The sequence below is a fragment of the Camelus dromedarius genome, chromosome 34 (assembly GCF_036321535.1).
Source record: "Camelus dromedarius isolate mCamDro1 chromosome 34, mCamDro1.pat, whole genome shotgun sequence".
Classification (NCBI taxonomy): Eukaryota; Metazoa; Chordata; class Mammalia; order Artiodactyla; family Camelidae; genus Camelus; species Camelus dromedarius.
The window spans coordinates 15,028,429-15,050,573 of NC_087469.1; the positions used below are offsets into that span (position 1 = coordinate 15,028,429).

The 22,145-nt window shown below is 52.5% G+C and overlaps 1 protein-coding gene across 2 annotated transcripts in view; it reads right to left on the reverse strand.

Annotated features, from left to right (window-relative positions):
- KIRREL3 (kirre like nephrin family adhesion molecule 3) overlaps positions 1-22,145 on the reverse strand; it is a 487,625-nt gene that overhangs the window by 104,490 nt on the left and 360,990 nt on the right. For both annotated transcript variants that reach the window (XM_031443396.2, XM_010986268.3), the window contains exon 2: positions 2,454-2,531. In XM_031443396.2, the coding sequence (XP_031299256.1) occupies positions 2,454-2,531 (78 nt within the window). The remainder of the gene's footprint in view (positions 1-2,453; positions 2,532-22,145) is intronic.

Here is a 22,145-nt window from a genome sequence, read left to right on the forward strand (position 1 = left end):
CTGCTCTGTTGCCTCCTGGCCATTACTATGCCTCTGTTGCCTCTCTCTTTCTGAATACCTTGCTTGATTCTCAATTCATCTTCACTGGGGGAGGGTATAGGTTGGGGTAAGGCACCTGGGAGCTCTCATTCCTAACTGAGTTGACCACAATCAGTTGAAAGGAATAACCCATTTGTGTGGATTGTGTGTGTTTGAAGAGGGGGCTTAGAGAGAAGAGGCACCTTCCTTTTTAAACAAGAAAGAACTATTGAAAAGTTGTTGTACAAAGTAAGGCTGAGTGTCCTCAGAGGTAATCAGGTCCTGGTCTTGTTTCCAAGTTCTCTTCTAGTCCTCCTGGACTTTCTTCCTCCCTTCTTTACTTAAACAATATCTAAGGAGATATTAAGGCTTCACTTATTTTTCTTACTATTTTCCTAACCTCTGATTCAGAGTATTGCCACTGTATCTTTCTGCTGTGGCCAGTGTATTTAGACTCCTTGTTATGGTCTGAATTATGTCCACCCTCCATTTCTATGTTGAAGTCCCAACCCCTAATTGTGACTGTATTTGGAGATAGGGCCTTTAAGTATTAAGGTTAAATAGTCCTAAGGGTAGAACCTTGATCTGATAGGATTCATGTCTTTATAAGAAGAGACACCAGTGAACTTGCTCTCTCTGCCATGTGAGGACTCAGTGAGAAGGTTGCTGTCTGCAAACCAGGAAGAGAGCCCTCACCAGAACCTGACCATGCAGGCACTCTGATCTTGGACTTCCAGGACCATGAGAAAAAAAATTTCTGTGTTTAAGCCACCCAGTCTGTGGCATTTTGTTATGGCCCAGGCTGACTGCATACCCTCTCTTAGCCATTTGTGAAAGGTAGGGGGAGTCAAATCGTGTCCATCAGCCTCGTGATAAGTAAGACTCTTTTTAGGCCCCCCCCAAGATCTGGAGTCAGCATCCTTCTACTGGGGTCAGACACTAGAAGCTTGAGCTTTTGAATCCAGCCCAGCCGCTGACTTTTTGGAGCTTCCCCCAATCCTTGTGAACCTCATTTCAGCTTCTCTAATGAGCATTGCCAGCAAGAGAATGTGTCTATTCAGCACCATGGACAGAGGCATGCTGTCAGTTTCCACAAATTAGAAGTTACTGCCTAGCACTCTCAAGAAGGTGGTGGCGGAAAGGGAGGGGGTAGGCTGAGAAAGAAAAGTCAGGAAGGGAGGCTGACTGGCAGGATGCAGAAAATGCAGCCCTCAACCCTGGCTGTGCTTAGCCATGGGGCTCCTACAAGTAGGAAGTGGCTTCTTGATGCTGTTGCCTTCTTATACAGGCAGGCAGCAAAATGGGGAAGGCGATACTCCCTGTGTTTAATTGTGCTGGCCTAACTGTTGTCAGACTGTCATCATGATGGGTGCTGGCAACAAGCCTATAGTTGGTGAGGCATTAGGTCTGGGGAGCACATGGAGGTGTGGGTGTCCTGAACTGCAGGCTGGGAAGAGAGCCAGCAGAGAAGCACAGAAAGAGGGCACTGGAACCATGCTATGGTCTAACTCTGGGGGTTGAGATGGTACAGGTGAGCTGCCTTTTCCATGCCTGGAATGGAAATGAGGCTACGAGGGCCTTGGGCCTTGGGAGGGGAGGGGCTCGGCTCACCGCAAGCTGGGCTGGTGGGAAGCCAGGGCTTCATTTGTCTGACTTTAATGAATAAATGGCATCCCCAGCCATTGTTTATCTACTGTTGAATCCTGACAAACAGTCTGTGGCATCTGATGGAGAGGGTTATTAGCTGCACAGAGACAGATGGCTGGGGATGAGGGGATTGGCTCTTTATTACAGCAGGTCTGTAAGTGACAGCCCTCCTTCCACACCCCAGCCTGCATGTCAATGTCAGTACCTTCCCCCAGCCTTCTGTGACCCAGTCAAGTCTCAGAGGAAAGACCCAGCACTAGAGGAAGGCAGAACGGCCTATGAGGAAGAGGGCGAGGTAGGGCCAATGGAGTTGGAAAAGAGGGCAGGTTTCCAAGTGGAAGTTCTGTGAGAATAAAAGCTCTGCCTTATTCTTCTTCAGTGTCCTCCCAAGTGCCCTGTGAGGTGCTATTTATTCAATAAGCACTCAAGAAATGTGAATGATTAAAGAGAAAGGCAGAGAGGTCTGAATTAGAAAAAAAAAATAGAAGCAAATTTAATTGCACTGGGTGGGTAGGTGAGGAACAAAAGGCAGGGAAGAGAGAGAAGTCAGGGTACAAAAGGAGGAGGGAGAGTGGCATAAGGGAGAATGCTCATGAATCAGCACAGAGAGTTTCAGGCATGAGCTGCCCTTCCCCACATTCCTGCATGAACAGCTGCATCGAAACCAAACTGCTCTGTCCACTGTCCATTCTGAGATGCCCCAGGGTCTCTTCCCTGATACCACAGTTGTGCAGCATGGCTCCTTCCCTCCCCACTGCCCCCGAGAGTGTGGGCGGGTTCTCACTTACCTTCATTCATTCTCCGAAACTTGTCCTTGGCCATGTAGCCCAGCACCAGACAGCATCCTCTCTTCTGGAGGCCCAGCTCTGGAAGAAAAGCATACCTGGGTGAGCTGAGAATGGGTCAGGTGTCAGTGAAGGTCCCTTTGTAAGGGATGTGAAGCTTGTTCCTCCTATAAAAGGGCTACTTAGTCATTTAATAAACATTTAGAAAGCACTTACTATGGTCCAGGCATAATAGCAGGCCAATAATTCCACATTTGATTCTCACAACCTTATGAGGTATATACCATTGTTATCCCCATTTTATATTATCTCCTGTACGGACATATTAAGTAGGCAGCCTCAGCTGAAAGACCTAGTAGATGATGGAGCCAAGAGTTTGAACCCAGGCAGTCTGCCTCCACAGCCCATGCTCACAACCATTACTCTCTAGGTTAACGAGGCCCTATATATCCCAGGATTGTGATCAGGCCCAGAGAAGAGGCAGGGTCCAGCCAGTGGTGTCCAGGATGGAGCAGTACAACCAGACAGCGGGTGAAGAAGTGATTGGGTGAATCTGGGGGAAGACACAGGGGCCACGGTACAGGTAGAGAGTGAATTTCCAGGACTGGGGATCTCTGTGCATCCTTATATTCAGGCACAATTCAGCATCATCATTAGGCCCTTACGGGGTGCAGACTCAGTGTGGAACACAGGAGTTGGGACGGCTAAGGGACATAAGACTTAGACTCTGGTCCCTCAAGACTTTGACCCAATGGTAAAGCAAGTTAGAACGACAATTCTAGGTAGCAAACGCAAGAGAGCATTTCCCCCACCCCGGGGATATTTTGTAAATCAGTGCCCATTGTGTGTGAGCATTGGACTGGAGCTTCTCGGCCAGCCAAGGTTCCCTCTCCGCTATTTCTCCTTCACTCCTGATTTGTCTTAAGCATTTTACGGGTTCTGAAGCAATAAAACCACACCAGGTTTCTCTTTTGACCCTCACAACCACCGCATGGGGTAGGCAGATCGGTTATTACTATTCATATTATGCAGATGAGAAAATTGAAGTTCAAAGATGTTAAATGACTGCCCGTGATTATTTTAGACTCCCTGTCCCCACGTCTTTGCTTTGAAGTCATACAAATGTGGCAGCTGCCAAAAACTGGGTAAATGGATATGACTTCTGGGGGAAGTGACTGCCGCTCCTCCCCGGCTTTGCCAGCTTTCCAGGTGCCCAGCTACTCCCTCCATCGGTTTCTTAGAGAAGGAGGGTCCCACTGAATGGTGTGTCACAGTAGCTTCTCCCATGACCCTGGGTGTTTCTCGGAGCCCCAGCCAGTCGGCATCCAGGCTGTGAGTGTAGAGGGGTGGGCTCATTCTCCTCCCGACCTCCCCACCCACCACTTGTTGCCCAGGCCCAGCCTCCGCTGGCAGCAGGATGAAAGGGCCCAAGAGACCCAGATAAGTCAAGCTTGGGGGTTCTTGCCCCAGAGATAAACAAAGCGTGGTGGGCGGTGGCAGAATGCCATGGCCCAGGGAGGTCGCCGGCTTTGATCTTCTGATTCTTTAAAGGGGTTTATTGACTATCAGTAAAGAGCAGAGAAGCAGATCTGAGCGTGCCTTTTCCAAAGGCACTCACTTCTCTTCCTCTCCCTCCACGCTTGCTTGCTTGTCTGAAGGCACGGCCAAACCGCCCTCACTTCAAACAGCCTTACATCTCAGGCGCCCAAATTGGCGATGTTAAGTTCCCTCATCCAAGGCCTTGGCCCTTTCTTCAGGGGCTCCTGCTCTGTTGAGGGCCGTGCGGATCAAAGCCCCTTTGATGTTTACTTACTGTATTTGTGGATTCTTTCTAACAACCACCTTCAAGAGGCAGGAATGCAGTGAGCCAGGAGGGAGCCAGCGGAAGCTAAGCTCAAGCTGCGAGGAGGCGCTGAGCTGCAGCAAACAATAGCCCCTTGCCTGTTCTGTATTGAAACCTCAACATGCTGACGACAGGCCGCGTTAACCAGCCCATCATAATTGCACACGTATTGTTCATCCTCAGAGCGATACAATTGCTGATGATTCCTATTATATCTTCCAATGCCTTCTTATGCCCATCTGAGGCCCATCAGCAGCGGCTCCTAATGAGAAAGGGAGCTTGGGTTCTCGCACTGAGCCCAGGGGAGCACTGAAGAGTTGGGGCAGAAAGGATGCTGGATGGATTTCCTGCTGGGCATCCTGCACAGTCCCCTAAACGCTCAGGAAAATGGAGGGGGCATGACTCTACTAAAGATTTAGACACTAGACAACCTGTTGACTCTCTGTTATCTACAATGGCTGTCTCGGCCACCCCAACCCCTTCCTCCCCACCCTATGTCACACAATGAGCCCCCCAGGGGGCTCGCCCAAGGAAAGAGGCTACACGTCCTCACAGTTATTGCAAGAAAGAGTCTTATGGACCATGTTTGATTTTTGCAAATGAGCAGGAAGAGAGGTTTTTTTTCTTCTTTTTAAAAAAACTGATTAATAAAAGAAATGGAGTACGAGGCAATCTCTCAATGTATTTGGCTCATTTAATTTGACACGTGTGGGTTAGTCTTAATTATTTAGGTGGCTGCATTACAAGGCTCTAATAAGCACACTGCAGAAATTTATTAAGTGAGAGGCTCTCTGACTGAGCCTTTACTGAGAAGTGGGGAGAAGCCACTGGGATCTTTGCAAGGACGAGCAGGTTGGGGGGTTAGTGAAATGAGGATTAGCTAGCTCTCCATATAGGAAAATTTGGGGTGTTCTTAGGAGAGATTCGCAGAGCTAAATTAGAGGTCCCTGGGTCCACACAAGGAAGCGTGCCAGGGGCTGAAGTGGGGGAGGGCAGGAGAATCTGCAAACACAGGTGGGGAAGACAGCGCTGTCAAACATACTGACCAGAGAGAAACTGGGGGGAGCAGGAACTAGTGGTTTAGACTTGGGAAAACTCCCCTTAGCCAGATCAACTGGGCTACCAGGGGAGAGATGATGTGACGGAAAGAACAAGAATCCTTCATTCGGGAGCTAGACCAGCCACCAGACTGCCACCTCTCTTGTCACACTGCATGGGACCGAGGGTGGAATCAGGTCCTAGATACCCATTCGAGAACAGCAGGGTGATGAGGTCTTCTCCGCGTAGACGCTGGGGCTGCAGCCTTTGGATGAGCATAAATCCCTAGCAGGACCACCAGATGCACCGAAGTCACCCGTGGAAGATACTAACACGAATGGAGTCAGCCTGGCTTAAGGGACAGTTCACAGCCAAGAAGGCTAAGGCTACTGTGAGGAGGGTGTGAAAGGCACTGTCTGAGGAGAACCAAGGTTAGGAAGCGCTTCCTGGGAAGGGGTATGTTTCTCAGGGAGAAGGCCGCTTTGCACCAGGGCTCCTGGCCTCTAGACTGGGAGCAACAGACGGGCGAGGTTGATGCCTTTTTGGGCTCAGAGACCCTCATTCCAAGCACAGCACCTGGCACGTGGTGAGTGATCAGGACAAGTCTGACGTAATAGAAGGGGTCAACTGAAAAATATTGGGTAACAATCAGTTCTTCTCTATCCAGGCCAGAAAGAAATCCAGGGGGCTTAGACGTGGCACAGTGGATGGGTTAGGTGAGGACGGTGTGGAGTGAACGTACGCTGTAATTCATCTGAACTAGAGTCTGGGAACTGTGAGATTTCCTCTTGGGAGGAACAAAAAGGGATGGCTTCATAAACGGAATGGTTTTCCTTCAGTGTCAGAGGGTGAGGGTGGGCTTTTTCTAGCCTGAGGATTCCTGTCTTCTTACTAGTAATCATACTGATAGTACAGTGATATTAGTACAAAAGTGGGGTACTTAGTTTTTCACGAGGCTATTATATTCACTGTCTTATCGGATGTTCACAGAAGCTCTGAGAAGCAGGTAAAGCAGGAACGGCCTCCTCCATTTTGGTTTCAGAAACCAGCTCAGAGAAATAAAGCAACGATGGTTCAAGGGCAAAGAACAGCTGGTGACAGCGCTCGGGCCGGAATGCAGGTCCGGTCGCTGCCTTAGTTCTTAGGATGAGTTCTGGAATCCCAGGGCTGCTGACGCTGTGACTCAAAACAGACAGAGAAGCGACAGCAGAGATGGGGTGGACTGTGTTCCCCAAAACCCGACCTTGAAGCCCTAATCCCAGTACCTTAGAATGTGCCTTTATTTGGAGGCAGAGACTTGAGTTAAGTTAAGGTCGTCAAGTTAAAATGGTCACTGGCGGGCTCTAATCCAGTGTGACTGGTGTCCTCATGAAAAGGGGAAATTTAGGACAGACACACATACAGGGACAATGCCAACGAACATGGGGATGGCCATTGACAAGCCAAGGAGGGAAGCCTTGAGCAGACCCTTTCCTCACACCCCTCAGAAGGAGCCAACTCTGCCAACATCTTTTCTGGACTACTAGCTTCCAGAACTGAGAGACAATACATTTCTGAGCTTTCAGCCACCGGGTTTGTGGCACTTTGTCATGGCAGCCCTGGCTAATACAGACAGAAAGGGTGGAGAAACTGGTCTTCTGTAGGACCTGGCTGTTTCCATTGGCCAAGACTTGTTGACGCCCATCCCTTGGTCCCAGGGGATGCAGGGAGCAGCATCACATGGCCACTCAAAAGGCTCGTGAGAGGCACCAAGAGACTGGAGAGCAGCCGGTAGGGCTGCTAAGAAGGGACAGTGGGGGTGGTGGCACAAGAGGTGATGGGAAAGAAGAGAGGTGGGTGGGGGCTGGCTGTGTGACTTGATGGCAGTTCAGGAGGTCTTGAGCAGTCCTGCCACCGGCAGGAGGCTGATGTTGGCCAGGAGAGTGCTTGCTTATTGCCCGAGCCAGAAACTCCTGAGCTCCGAAATAACCATGGACAGAGCCGGTGACAACGGACAGGTACCAGGTCCTGCTGTCTCACCATTTCTGAGGCTTTTCAGCACATTGGGGTGCCCTCCTGTCCCCAGTGTGCCCAGTCACAATGGTTCAGGATGCTTGCTGAGAACTAAACCTTTACCACCTGAAGCTATTAAATTCCACCATGTCCCCAGAAGCCTACTGAACAAGAAATAGAGTGTGACGGGCTGGCAGTTTGGTGTGGCTGCAGCAAAGATTCGGGAGCAGAGAACGTGAGATGAGGCAGGAGATGGGGCCAGGGATCAGATTCTGGGGGAACCTGGTGAGCCTTTCCAGGAGTCTGGACATTTCCTACTGAGCGCTTAGCAGAAGACAGACAGGCCAGACTTGCATCTTATAAAGATCATCAGTACTGGTACAGGTGACGGACGGGAGAAGGTACTCCCAGACAGCCGAGTACAGCTGGGAGACTATGGCAACACTCCTGGTGAGAGGTGATGGGTAGACGTCTGTTCCCTCTTCCTGCCTTCCCGAGACAGCCTGAGATGAGAAAGCAGGTGAAAGGACCCTGGGCTTCTCAGGGGGACATTCAGAGCCTCCACATCCCCACTGCCTTGACACGGGAGATCAGTGCAAAGGTGTTAAACAGCCCCCCAGATGGTCCCAGAAAGCAGATGGAGAAGACATCAGCGGGACCTGGTTGGAGCATGGGGGGGGCATGAGGGGCAGGGGATGCCATGTGTGCTTCAAAACTACCATCACCTGCTGGAGCTTTGTTTCGGTACTTGACAGTTCTCAGGGCTTCTCTGGGCTTTAATTTTCTCACCTATGAAATGTGGATCCTGGTAGAAAGACCCTCCTCCCTCGGCTAACATGAAAATCAAATGAGACAGCACTTGATGAAAAGGGCGTAGAATGAATTAAGGGTGAATTCAAGAAATAGAAATAAAATAGACTGGAGTTTAGAGACCATCAAATCCTTCCCTGCTCCCCGTTTTTTTTTTTTTTAACGGATATGAAAGGGGAGACTCGGAGGTGATATGACTTGTTCAAGATGATATAATAAACTCTTAGGTGACATCTTTGAAGGTTAGTGACGTCAGCCGGGCTGGAGGAGTAAAGTGAGTCAGGAAGACCACCAGTGAGTGGAGCAGGCGAGGCCAGGGGACCAGAGGCGCTGAGGGTGGAGAGAAAACGGCGAATTGGAGATGTTCTCAGCCGAGACAATGGGGCTAAGGGTCAGAGAGGCTCAGGCAGAGGAAAGGGACCGGATGACTACAGCGTCTTTAGTGGGGAAGACTGGAGGAAATGAGGGCTCTGTGTCAGAAGTGACTGACAGAGGAAGCCAGTTAGGTCACTGGGGTGGGGGGGTGACAGTTGTGCATTTGGGACTCTGTGCTTGAGGGATTCCCCAGTGGGTGGGTTCTGAATGATTACATGCGCAGGAGTTCAGATCTGAAGAGACACATTTTTACCCAGCTTCACTGACCTCGGAGAGTGAATATCTTGGTCTGGAGACCAATTCATGATGCGATGAATGACATAAAAACCAGTGGCCTCTGTACAGTGTCACTACCATCCCTCCACCACCAGCACTATTCACAGAACGTGACAGCCACAAAACCCAACCCACAAACAGTCATCGAGAGGCTGCTAAGCACCGGGCACTGTGCACAAGACAAAAACACGTAACACACGTTTCCTCTCCCAGTGAGATTACGATCCAGTTGGTTAAGTTAGGCATATACCTGTGAAATGGTAAAGAAAAGTCGAAGACAAGTGACAGTTCAGTCAAAAAAGTGTCACAAGGCAGTGCTGGAGTTATTTCCACACGAACGGCAGTGCTTGCAGTAGGAGTCCAGAGGAGGGCGGTGGGGTGGCTCCCCCAAAGGGCCTGGGAGGCTGCAGATTTGTCTGGGGTTTGCCTTCAGTGGGTGTCTGTACCTGTGTCCTCTCTTACAAGTGACCGTCCATCACAAGCCATTCTGCCCGGCGCTGACCCCCGCCAAGGCAGCAGGATGCTGGAGTCTCATGATTGGAAAGTTCTCACCATGATTCTGCTAAACTACTTTCTGCATTGGGTCTGCCTAGTCCTGCTTTCAGCATAATTACTCCCATCCCAGGCAATAAGGATGCCCATAACGCATGCAAAGATCACAGTTTTCTGGTCAACCTCTTGAGTAAAACATCCTGAAGAGAGGAGCAGTAAATGTTTATGAATCCTGACTAGTGCATGGCCCTGGGCCTCTAGGACAAGTAATAAATGTTTAATAGCCCAGTCATACCTGTTTCATAATTCTTGAATCTCATTGCTTGCTAATTCTAAGTTTATTAAAACACTATAAAGTTTGCATTGTTGTAAAGACATAATTGATCTTTTCATTGCTTATTTAATACGAGTTAATTATATTAGAACAAAGTTTGTTCCCAATTCATATTAAGTATCAATTAGTTCTTTTAAACTATTGATTTGTATTTAATTAACTATGCTATTATATACCTATTAAGCTCTTATAAGAGAAACCTGAAACAGCTGTGGTCTTAAATTAAGTTTTCAAAACAATGAATTACAGTAAAAGCTCACGTCAAGTTAGTCTCTTTTAGGAAAGACTGGCAATCATTGTGATCATTGCAAAAACTTTTTATGACCAGCAGTGCACCCTTACCAGCTCTGTATGGAGTAAGGATGATAAGTGCCCTGTGGCTTCCTACAATGACAACAAGGACCAACACAGGGGTAGCCTTCTGCCAGCCCCGCCTTCTCGGCCGCCTCGGCCGTGCCATTTACTGGCTGGCACAGACCTACCGCGGTGCAGCCAAGGCAGGCAGCATGTTAGCAAATGCCTCACCACCAGCTGTGGGGTCCACAATTGTCTGTGTTGCTCCTGGCCCCAGATCCCACGTGCCTACGGGAAACCTGGTGTCCATGTGGTCCCCAGGCCTCCGGCTTCCCCAAATCACTGTTTACTGCCCCGAGTCTGTATTTGTGGGCCAGAAAAAGACAGCCCTGAGCATTTGTTTTCCTCGTCTTGTTTTACCCTCACACCAACCTCATGAAGATAAGTTTCACCGTTCCTGCCTCTGATTGTAAAGAATTGGACATTTTAGAGGCGTAAAAATTTTGCCAGGGTCCCTTAGCTGTGAGTGGCAAAGCTGTATGCCTGACTACATGCCTGGTGACCTTGCTACGCTGGTCTCCCTTCTCTGTGACGTACAACTCGTCACCAGTTCTGAGTCTCAGACCCCTGGGCTGGTTCTCTGAGACCTTGCCTGCCTCTTGTCGCCCTCCTTACCTTTCTCATCCCCTCTCTCAGATGCTGCCTGGGGCCTTTCTCCCAGCTGATTAATTGCTTGGAATTCCAACACGGCCACCAGCTGACTGGGAATGTGGCCTTCCTCTGGGCCACTTGGGCATCAGTGCAGCCCCCAAGGTTGGCGGAGTCCACCACACCCCTCTGCGCGCCGGAATTAGGGCACTGGCTTTCCACCTCTCCCCAGGGGCTGGACGCAGCCCAGCTTTGTCCCTCTCCACTGGGCTGGTTATCGTTCACCTGGGACCAAGCTCACTGAATTCACCATTGCAATTAAAGTTGTCATTTACTGATTACTTTTGGTTTGTTAGTCTCTGGGCTAAGTACTTTGCATGCATTATTTTCTATCATAAAAAATTCTATATAAGGTAAATACCATTCTTGCTTCTAATAATGGGGAACTGATAATCCAAAAGATGAAATTCTCACTCAGGGTCTTACAGCTAGTAAGTTGGAGGCCAGGAAAAGTGATTATAAATGAGGTTCTTTGGACGACTAGCATAATCTCTTTGTGAGAGGTTCAGGGAATCGGGGAAAGTTTAGTAACGCTGGCGGAGTAATTTTATGAGATACAGTTTTATCACATGTACAAGATGACCTCGGCCATCTCTGATTTAAGATGGCTAATCCTGGTGGTTAACTGCTCTGTGGGGGATCATGAGGGCCACTCCTGCATCCCCACCACCCCAACCAGACTGTCGTCAGTCTCCTCATCCTGTGAGACACTGCACTGCTGAAGGCCATCTGCCTGCAAGGCTTTTAGACTTTTCCTAAGAGAAAGTTGGGAGCTGGGGACTAACGTTTGAATGGGGCCAGATCCCCGACAGCTGTGGCCCTTCCCCTGGGGAGCCTCAGCCGGGCACAGCCACTGCCAGTCACGCTGGGAGTCCAGGCAGAAAGAGGGCATCTCTCCTCTCTTTTCTAGTAGGACCAACAATGTCCCCAGAGGACAAGGCTGAGGGTATCCCCCTCCATGCCCACAAGCCCCCACCCCATCCCCTGTCCTTCTCTTAAAGCCCAGCTCCTCAGAGAGGCAGAGGCCCCATAAGAGGCTTTGGGTGTAAGACTGATTTGTGGATTCGATGTTCACACAGATTCGTAGTCCCGTGGTTCAGGTGAGGCTCAGGGAAGTTGGGTAATTTTTCTGAAGTCATGTAACCGGGAAGTGGAGGAGCCGGGATGAAAGTCCAGGCCCATCTACCCCAGCGCCCAGGCTGCTGCGCACACGGCCCAGGTGTGTGACCCGCCGAGACCCCAGTGGGAAGGAGGGGACCACGTGTGTCCAGAGGGTGCTGGCCAATTAGGTCAGCACCTCCAGGTGGTCGGGGGCGCTGAGAAGCCCTCGTGGGAGCCAGGCCCCCAGGGAGTCCCTGCCTGGAGCGGGAAGGGCTGTCTCCGGGGAGGTGGTGGGTGGGGGGGGGGTAGGGCAGGGAGGTACGAGGTGCAGCTGCCCACCCGGGTGGGGGCAGGGTGCAACAGGAGTCCTGCCGCAGTTTAGCTTTGTGCTTACAAAGCTCCCTGTCACCCATTTATGGCCCAAATAAAATCATGAAGGCTGAGGATTAACCAAGAGGGTCCTATAAGGGCCACACGCTTAAAAAGATTTGTCACTGGTGTCGGGCAGGAATGGCCGGCTTTTCCCTCAAGCCCACAACCCACTGAACAGGGTAGGGGTGGAGGGAGTCACCTGTTCTCACCTGGCACTGGGGAAGAGGATGGAAAGAAAGAAAAAATGTCCCGGGAATGCAGGGAGCGTAGGGTCTTTTAGGGTACCTGGGCTGGAAGAGGGTAGACTGAGCCTCGGTGAGCTGGAGGATGTGCCCTTCACTCTCTGGGTAGAAGAGCCATACAGAAGGGATGCCAGGTGATGACATGTTCTGGTCCCCAGGCAGGGACCGTCACAGCTGCCTTCCTCCTAGTCCGGTTGTCATGCCATGCCTTGCCTGGCCGTGTGGCCCGTGTCCATCTAGAAACTGCACACCTTCCCTGGGGCAGAGGAGGGAGCGATGTGGACGAGTGTGTAGGCCTCCCTGCTCTGCCCCTCCGCCCACCTCCAACCTAGGCCTGTCCACCAGGGCATCATGACTTGAGCAGTCTTGAGGGCTGAGGCTGGCAAGGACTGGAGGCCCAGGGTGGGCCAGACCTGGTCCCCCAGGACAGTGTCAAATCTTCCACCCCTGCCCCTGCCCCCGCCCACCCGGCGAGGAAGGAAAAGAGATAGTGGGCTTAGGAGAGGAGCCGGCAGAGAAGGCAGGGATCCCTGCTGTCCTTCCATCACTGAAACCCTCTTGAGGCTCGCACACCCCATTACAACTCTGTATCTTATAATTAAATCGAATCTGCCGGTTACCTTTCAGCACGGCAGAAATTCAAGCTCACTGGAGGCTTTCTTTGTTTACATTTATTTACTTATTTATTTAGTAATTATTTATCCATGTAGCTACATGGAGGCCCCAGCCCAACGTTTCTCTTGACTTCAAAAAGCACAGATGTGGACAGGAAGGGGGAGGCGAGGAAGGCAGGGCTGCCCTGGGGCCGCGGGCTGAGCTCTTACTGGGGGATACCTCTGGGAGAGGGTTAGGTGAATGCCACAGGCTGGTTCTAATCCCCCGTCCTTCTCTAAGATGCCTTATGGAAGGTTCACTATTTCCAGAAAGCTCCACAGAAGCCCCTTGCCCAGAGGGACTTGAACGTGGGTCTGAGAATGTGGTTGTGACTGGGTATTAGGACTAAGATATCCCGCAGGGCTTGGCAGGCTTAGCAGCGTCCGTCGGATACAAGCTCTCCTTGACCCTCCCCGCACCTGAGATGGACCTGGAGGAAGGCACTGAGGATCAGAGAGGTTCCACGACTTGCCCCAAGTCACCCAGCTGGCGCTGGCAGAGCTGATTTGAACACAAGGCTTGGGGTAAAACTAAGCTCCCCGCATCCTCCCAGAGCCCCAGGTCCAAGCTGGCAGCCCGGCAACAGAAATCAAAGTGCTTTCTTCTCTTTAATGATAACCTGTCAGCGGTGAGGGGGCGAGGAGAGCCCGAGAGCTTTGATTAAGGAATCAGCCTCAGACAGATCAGGGCAGTGATTCTGAACCACCAGCCATCACTTAATAAGAACATGAAAGCTTATTTACCACGAGGCCGGCCCAGCAGGAGGCTGATTGCCACCAGGCACGCCGGGGCCTGCACACACCCTGCACAGCAATAGCTGTGCCCCGGAGAGGCGACCCCATTTGGGGCCATCAACCTGGCCGCCCCGCCAGGGCAGTGGACAGGGCGCTGGGATGATGTCTGGGAGCGAGGGGGAAGGCACGTGCTCGGGTACCGCAGTGGGAGAATGGGAAGGAGTTCCAGGCTCCAGCTGACCATAAACAAATCTCCCCGGAAGAGAGAACGGTATTTATTCACCACCTGCCCCTCTGTTGGTTGGGTCATCTGTGGGCTGCTTACTACTTTTGAGAGCGGGCATGGGCGGTGCCAGAAAGGACCTGGGTCCACGTGGACCCCTCCTGCTCTGTTCTGGAGCAGTGGCTCTCAGAGGTTCCAGTGCACGTGGGTGGAGGGGTTTCATGATGACTTTGTGACCTGTTTGCCCATCAGAAACCATTGGGGGGCCTTGAGTAGGGCTCCGGCCAGTCCACAAAGGACATCATAGCTACATGGGGGAGACCGGTGGCCCAGGCCCAGTCTGCAGGAGGATTTGTACCTCTGCTTAATCTGGGGAGGTTTCTCTGGCTGGAGGACACAGTGAGGTAGGCTGGTCTAAGACAAAGATGGGCCTTTCAACCCAGGGGCCTGGTGAGCAGGAGGTCCTGAGCTGTCCTGGCTTTCAGGCTTTGAGGGACGGCCCAGTCCTCTCCCGGCTCCTGAGACCAAGGGAAGCCACCCCAGGAAGCTTGGACCATCGACCCCATGGCCCTTGGGACTTCTCACACAGTAGTGTGGCCCCTCCCAGTGCCCCTTGGCTTTTGACGCAGGTGGCCCCTTCATTGTTCCCCCATTCTGTGAACTGAAGACCTCCTGGGCCGTGATGAGGAGTGGACGTAACTGATGCAGAAAAGCTGGGACGCGACTAACTAGCTAGGTGACCGTGGGCAAGGCGCCTATTCTTTCCGAGCCTCAATTTTCTCATTTGCAAAATATAGAGTTTGACTAGGGCAGGGGACTTCAGTTGGGGTCTCAGGACCTCAAGGGGACCTCCATCAGGAGTTCTACTCTTCTGAATTTGCATACAAAACTGAGGCGTGTGTAGGCATTTTTTCTGGGGAGAAAACTGGATTTCAGGTACTGTCAAAGAGTGCTGGTGCTCCCCCGTCCCAAACTAACAATCTCTCACAAAGGGATCCCTAAGGCTCCTCTAGCTTTAGATTTGTTGAGTCCGAGGACCTCCTGTTCCTTGGAGACCACAGCTTAGAAACAGAGCCGACCGCAGGGGACTGGGGGCTGGGAAGGATTCCTACTACTCTTGACCAAAGTATTTTTTTCTGAGTGTTGGGAGCTCCATGGGATGAGGCGCACGTTCAGCTCCTTCCCCCGGCCCAACACGAAGGCAGGGAGGCCCTCCTGTCTGCTTCTTCCTGTACCAACTGGAGGCGTTTAGCTCGCATGGGTGAGACTTCCCAGGGGACAGTTGGGAACCTCCCCTTCCTTGAGGGTTGGGGAGGGACTACGGGCTCCTGGGAGCCAGGATATGGGTCTGGGGGATGACCCCACTGGTGTAACAGGAGCTGCCAGCATAGCCATGCTATTCAGTTCTTGCTCTCTTTGTAAGAGATTAACCCACATTTCTTTGTGTATTTTCTTATGCTCCTGGTCTTGTGTACATATTTGATCTTGTGCGTTAGCCAGAAATGTCACAGAATGGTAGAACCGGAAGGGAACTTAGACATCACCTCCTTCAACCTTGTACAGAGGAGGAAACCAATGCTCAGAGGCAAGGAGTGATGCGCCCAGAGCTGCCAGAGGCAGAGCCACGTTCTTCAGCCCTGGATGGCAGGGATGATCACCCCATGTCTGTCCCTAGTCTTGTTTCCAGACCCATCCTTGCCCGATCACAGGGCTGGTCATGATGACTGGTTCTGAGAAGAATTCCAGCTCTGTGCCTTGGAGCTCGCTGTTCGATCTCCCAGGGTTTCCTACACCCCCTCAAACATCCCATCCCACTCATGGTCCAGGCCCTCTGCCTCCCCACCCGCTGAAAATCCTTCTCCATGTGGCCCTCTCTCACCTACTCTTGCAGTTAGGCACCCCCATGCCTCACACATACTGTGGCTATGGGACTTCCTATGAGTGGGATGATGGTTTATTATCTTTTGCTCCACCCCTGTCATCTGTGAGGTGGGGACCATCTTCACTGATTCTTGCAAATCTACTACCTAGCACAGAGCCCGGTGCACAGCAGGCACTCAGTACACACTTACACGTGCAGAGTGACTTAATGGACTGGGACAACCTACCCTTATGTATTGGGGGCCAAGGGAGGGCTCAGGTTTGAGAGTTTATCTGGTGGTTTGAGAACAGAACTCTGCATCTTCTTCCTTCAACAGCCCTTCCTTTGCCAGAAATGGGCCTTAATCAGCCTCAGGTGGGGGTCAGCCTTATGCGGTTAAGTTCCAAGTCATTTGGGTTTTCATCTTTGAGTCTTCTTTCTAGCCATCATTGATTCACTCATTCATTCCTCTTGCACTCGTTGAGCATTCACTCCAAGTCAGTGCTGCGCGCTACAGACGTCGCGGTGCACCAGACAGACAGCGCTCGCCCTCCCGAGCTTCCGTTTCAGACACATCGTGTAGTGGTAGGAAGTGTCACACCACATGGACAATTCCCTGGGCCTCAGCATCGCCACTTGCAAAATGTTGTTCCCAGAGCTGACCTCAGGTGGGCAGGGTATGTGTCAGGCGCCACACCTGGCCCTGCGTGTGACCGGCGGGGCCACTGGTCTGAGTGTCAATTTGCTTGTTAGTTTGCTTTCTCTCCTCCCTAATGCTCTATGTCTGGGTGCTTTTTAATCAGTCGAGGCGCAAGAGACATCTGAGCCACAGATGAAGTTTTCTGTGCTGGACCAAAGGACAAGGGACTAGGCTTAGCGAGCCATTCCTGGTGCTGGGCACCGTCACACACAGGTATGTCATTTACTCCACACAGAACTGGTGAGGGCGCTGTTAGTCTTTCTCAGAGGAGGAAACAGGCTTAGGGCAGGTAAATGCTGGTCCCCAGTCCCATAGCTGTCAGTAGCCGGCAGTCGAGGGGGCTCAGAACCCATGATTCCTGCTGACTGACCACCACCCAGCCCCTGGGGCACCTTCCCACGTACTGGGATGGCCCTGCCTGCTGGAAGGAAGAGTGGCTGAATGTCACAAGCCCCCTTTCAATAAAGGGCTTGCAACATGTTTATCCTGGCTGCATCTCGTATCGACCAGGCACACGGCACATGGATTAAGTATGCAGCTGGGTGGTCTTTAAAGGATGAACATTTTCTCCAGGATCAATACGCTGAGTGAGTTTGGGTCTAAATTCATCAAAATGTCACCTGCAACAAATTCAGTCCCTGGTCTTCTGCACTCAGGTTGATGGCCGGGGGCAGAATCCAGGGAAGAAGAAGGTCTGGGGCACCTGTTGGACCAGGGTGGGTCCAATAACCCAAGATGGGGCAGAGTCCTACCTGGAGACCAGCATCCTAGAAATTGGCCATCCTTCCTCTGCTCTAGACTTCATCCTTGCCTTCAGGGAGAGCAGCTGAGCAAGGGGAGTAATGACTCCTCGTTCTAGATTCTTCTCATAGAAAGGGATTTCGAGGTCGCTCAGTCCCACTCTCACAGCCAGTGCAGTAAACCGTCTCCAGCATCTCAGAGAAGTAATCACAGGGTTTCCCCTTGGATCCTTCTAGTGACAGGGAGCCCATTACTTTGCAAGGCTGTACTTTTCATTTTTGGAACGCTAAAATCATTTTAAAGTTCTTTTCTATTTAGCTTAAATATCCTCTATGGCCCTGCAACTGTGACTCAGTGGTCCCAAATCTGTCCCCTGGGGCCACACAGAACAAGAGCCATCCCCCTTCCATCCGACTACTCAGACATTTAACAGACGGTCCTCCTCTTCTCCAAGAAAAACAACCTTTGGGAGTTTGGGACCTAGGCAGCCTAGGAAATCCTCCCCCGGCCTCTCTGCATACCCTGGACCCCTTTTTGCACTCACTGCTCCTTCCTCAGCATCTTGAGAAGGAGGAGAGCAAAATGGGAATTTCTCAGAGGAATCCTTGACCTCACACATTCAGAAAAGGAAGGACAGTGACCTGATCTTGGCGCGACCTCCCTAGGCACCTCATACACAGAGTGTACATGCCCCTCTGTGGGGATGGCTGAGAAGATGGGCACAGGGGTCCCTGTGGGGTGGACATGCAGTGGGTACTGTTGTGTTGTGTGAGAGTGTGGGGAGTGGGGGTGAGTGTGTGCATGTCTGGGAAGGGGCTGGCATGGTTTCCATGCGCCGTGGACAAGCAGAGCTCTGCCCTTTTCCACTCTGAGTCCAGGCCCTGGGATCTTCTGGTCTGGGGGACCTCTGCCCCCACATGGCCGGGTCCTAACCCAGAAGTCTCCTCTTGAACAAGGACTGGGTCTTAGGACCAGAGTAAGACACTCAGCACCTCACACGGAGAGCCTCTGGTTTCTTTCTGAGGCAGGGGCACCTGGAGGGAGAGGGGAGGGGGTGCCGGCCAGGGGCTGCCGCTCACTGAACCTCTCTGATAGACCAGCCCTGGCCTCACGCTCCCTGGTTCTGTGAGGTAGGATCTCACAGCCTTTCACAGATGAGGAGACATATTCTTGGGAGTTAAGCAACCTGCCCAAGGTCACACAGCCAAGTGGCAGGAGGGCAGTAACCCAAATCCGTCTGATCCCAAGCCAGGCTCCTCCCCTTTGTTTGGTCCAGGTTGGCCTCTGTGGTTCGACCGGCCCTCCTGGGTGAACTTGACCAAATTATGGAACCTCTCTGGACCTCAGGCTTCTCCTCTCTCTAACCAGGGGGTGAGCACTCAGTGACCTCCCTGCTCAGGTCAGACCAGGGTCCCACCGCTGCCCGCTCCGAGGATGGGCTGTCTGTTTGCTAGGCAGCAGCCCCAGTGGCCGCCTTCATCAGCCTCGCTAAGTCCCCGTTTGTGTTTCTGCTTGCCATGTTTTGCCGGCGTGAGCTGGTATCAGAATGAGCTCCCTTGATGCTTCCGGAAGCAATAATCCCGACACGGTTGGAGGGTTTAGTGGAAATCCTCTGCTACAGCGGAAGAAGGCAAAAGCCCGCAAAGCAAGGATCTCGGCAGATGCAAAACCTGCCCATTTACCTTCCAAATCCGGGCTGCCCGGCGGGGACGGCGGCGGCACAGGCGGACACCCTCAGCTCCGGGTCAGCTGGGGAAGGGGGAGCTGAACGCAGAGTTCCCGCTGGCCTGAGTCCCACGGGGACCAAGCAGTGCCCGCTGCCTGCACTCAGGCCGAGATTCCATCGAGTGCTGACCGCCCCGCAGGCCAGCGCCTCCTGCCCCAACGCTCATTTTCCTACTAATTCCTTACAACATGGACACAGAGGTAGGATTACCCTAATGCTTGGTCTGAGGCTCAGGCAGCTTAAGTGACTCGCCCAAAGTCACACAATCAGTAAGTGACAGCGCAGGGAAGAGCTTCTCGTCCCTGCCAGGGGGACACTGCTGTCTGTTCTTGGCCGTCAGCCTCTCCCATCCTCCCCTGCTCGACACCAGCTTCTCATCATCACGGAAAACAACCCCGCTGTCCTTGGCCTGCTCCCCTGGTCCTGACCTCCCGTGCACTCTCAGAGGGAGCCTCCTCCACCTGAGCCACCGATCTGTGGTCGCAGGCTCTCCTGCTGCCCTCAGCTGGCTGGGGACTCCTTCGCACCGAGGGGGCTGTGTGGTTACCAGGGAAGATACGCTCCCGCTCTCGGCTTGCCAGCCGCTCCAGGGCAATGAGTTGTCTTTCTAAAATGAGGTTTTCCATTTCTGAGACTCTGAAACCTCCAGGTTTGCCAAACTGCAGGTCTTCCTCCCAGCACAGGACAGCAGGGATCACGGCCAAGCCTGAGCTGCTCACAAACCCAGCCCCCCACCAACGCCACCAAATCAGCAGTAACGGTCTCCTCCAGGCCCCCGGCGCCTGGTGCCAGCCTAACACACAGGCGCCTCTCTCTCTCCCCCGGCTATGTATTCACACACACAGACACAGAACGCAGACACCAAAGGGGCGAGCGCGGTGCGGACAGGATGTGCTGCGGACTCTGGCAGACCCAGTTTCCAGCCAGCTCCACTGCTCCTTAATTGCACAACTCCAGGCAAGACATTTAACTCCTCTCCTTCCTCCTTTGTGAAATGGAAATAATAATACCACCCACTCGTGGAGCTGCTATGGGGATAAAATGAGATCAATCACTGAACACGGCGCCTGGCCCGCAGCGAGGGCTCCACACCGGGGAGGCTCCTGCGGTCTCGCTCGTGGCCTGGAAACGCCTGTCTTCTCAGCCTGGGGAGTGACAGCCAGCGGCTGCCAGGAGGGGAGGCTGCCTGTGAGCGGCCCGCTGAGGAAGCTGCTAGTGACTGCAGCCTCTCAGAAGGCATTACAGGCCATTGTTTTAATCAATACTATATTATTTCCTCCGTGGCATCTATCCCCATGTTTATTACGTGTAAATAGGGTTTTTCAATGATGTGAATGTGTTAGTTTAACGTAGCTGACATTCAGCTCGTGCAATCTCGTGGCTGCCCCTCAGGACCTCCTGGAAAATGAAATGATGTATCTGCCACAAAGCCGTCCTCGTGAGCGACAGTTGAGAAATACAATGTGGGGGCAATCAGGGCACCCGGCGCACGCTTGCTGCATGCTCGAAGGAGGAAAATAAATAATACAAGGGCGCTGGGGGCACAGCCCAGCTGCTGGGGAGAGGGTGTTCACAGCCCGTGGCCTGGAGGCCGGGTGTCGGGGTCCCCATCTCTTTGCCGCCCAGATCTCGGTCCTGTACAATATGTCTATGTGGTCTGGCCGGCTCCTGCTGATGGCCGCCTTTCCTGCTGTCCCTGCGGCTTGTCAAAGCTCACGCTCCTGGATTCTCCAGTGAGCCCCTTCCTCCCTTGCATTACGCGGCCCCCAGGGGTCTGAAAACCCATTTTGTACATGTTTCTCTGGCTGGGCCCCGTTGTGGGCTTGGCCCGGCCTTGCCGTCCAAGCAGCAGAGAAAGCAAAGGCGGCTCTTCCCAATTTTCCTCGTGGGCTCATGTCTCCTCTAGTACCAGGATGCTCAGAGTAACAGACGTCGGCCCTACAAGCTCCCTCGGTCCCGCCGGACCAAAGCTGAAGCGGGAGGGGTTTCACTACAGTTTGGGAAGGCCTTCTTCATCACGTCTGGTTACAGCTGCAGGTCGGATGCCTCCACCACACGCGTCTCACAGCCAACAGGCCCAACCCCAGTAACAGCCATTTAGCTCAGCAACATCGCCTGCCACACACTTTGGACTCCCCTGTGCAGCGCTCTGGGGTGCGCTGGAAAGGAATGAACCTTTGCCAAGACAGCCTGGGCACTTTTATCGACAGGATGTTCTTTCACCCCTGTCTTCTTCCCAGTGTTTGGAAGCAGAGGACAGGGTAGGAAACTGCCTGATTTCCCACCTTCACGCCTAACGGCAAAGACGACTTGAGGGAGGCTGCCTGTGAGAGCGGTGGGAGGGAGGGGACCTGTGCCTCGCCCTTCAGGTCTGTCTGTCCATCTGTCCACAATGCCTGTCGCTCTGGGGGTCCATCCAGCTAAAAGGTACTTCATACACGAAATGGCCGCTGTTATCGCTAGATTCTGTCTGTGTGTCTTCAAGCTTTCCACACAAAACGTGACCAGTTGGGCTTTGGTTTCCCCTCGCTGTCTGAGAGATGAGAGGGCGGTGTTTTTCTTGGCAAATAACTATGCTATCATAAGCCCTGGCCGGATTCCAGCCTGAGTAATGGCTGTCTGCCTTCCCAACTCCCTCCGCAGCCCGCGACAGGAGCTTTGTTCTTTACTTCTTCTCTTTAAGAACACACGCTCCGTTGGAGAGCACCACTCAGCCGCAGGGTCCCTCCCCACCATGGCTGCATTTCCACGATGGTTACTGAGGGGTGAGCTCAGGTTACAGTGCACGTTTGGGAAAACACAGTAAGACGTCTGGCCCGGAAGAGGCACCTGAGGACCTTGAATCGGAGAGGCTCTCGTTCACGCATCCCAGTCCGTGAGGGACACAGAGCCCAAATCAGGAAGCGTCGCCTTGCTGAGCACTGCTTCTTTCCTGGTCTAAATCATCACGGGGTAACTGGGCAGCTGGGGAACCCAGCTGGAGCTGGATATTCCTGAGCAAGTTCAAAGCTGCCTGACTGAGCACCCCCCCTTTTTGTAAGGAGTTGGGGGTGTCTTGTGGCCCATATGCTCACATAGGCACTGTCACCTTGACATCTGTAACCCCTGTCATGCTTTGCTTATCACTCGATCTTTAATAACAATCCTTTGAGACAGGTAGCAGGCATCTGCACCGTCTT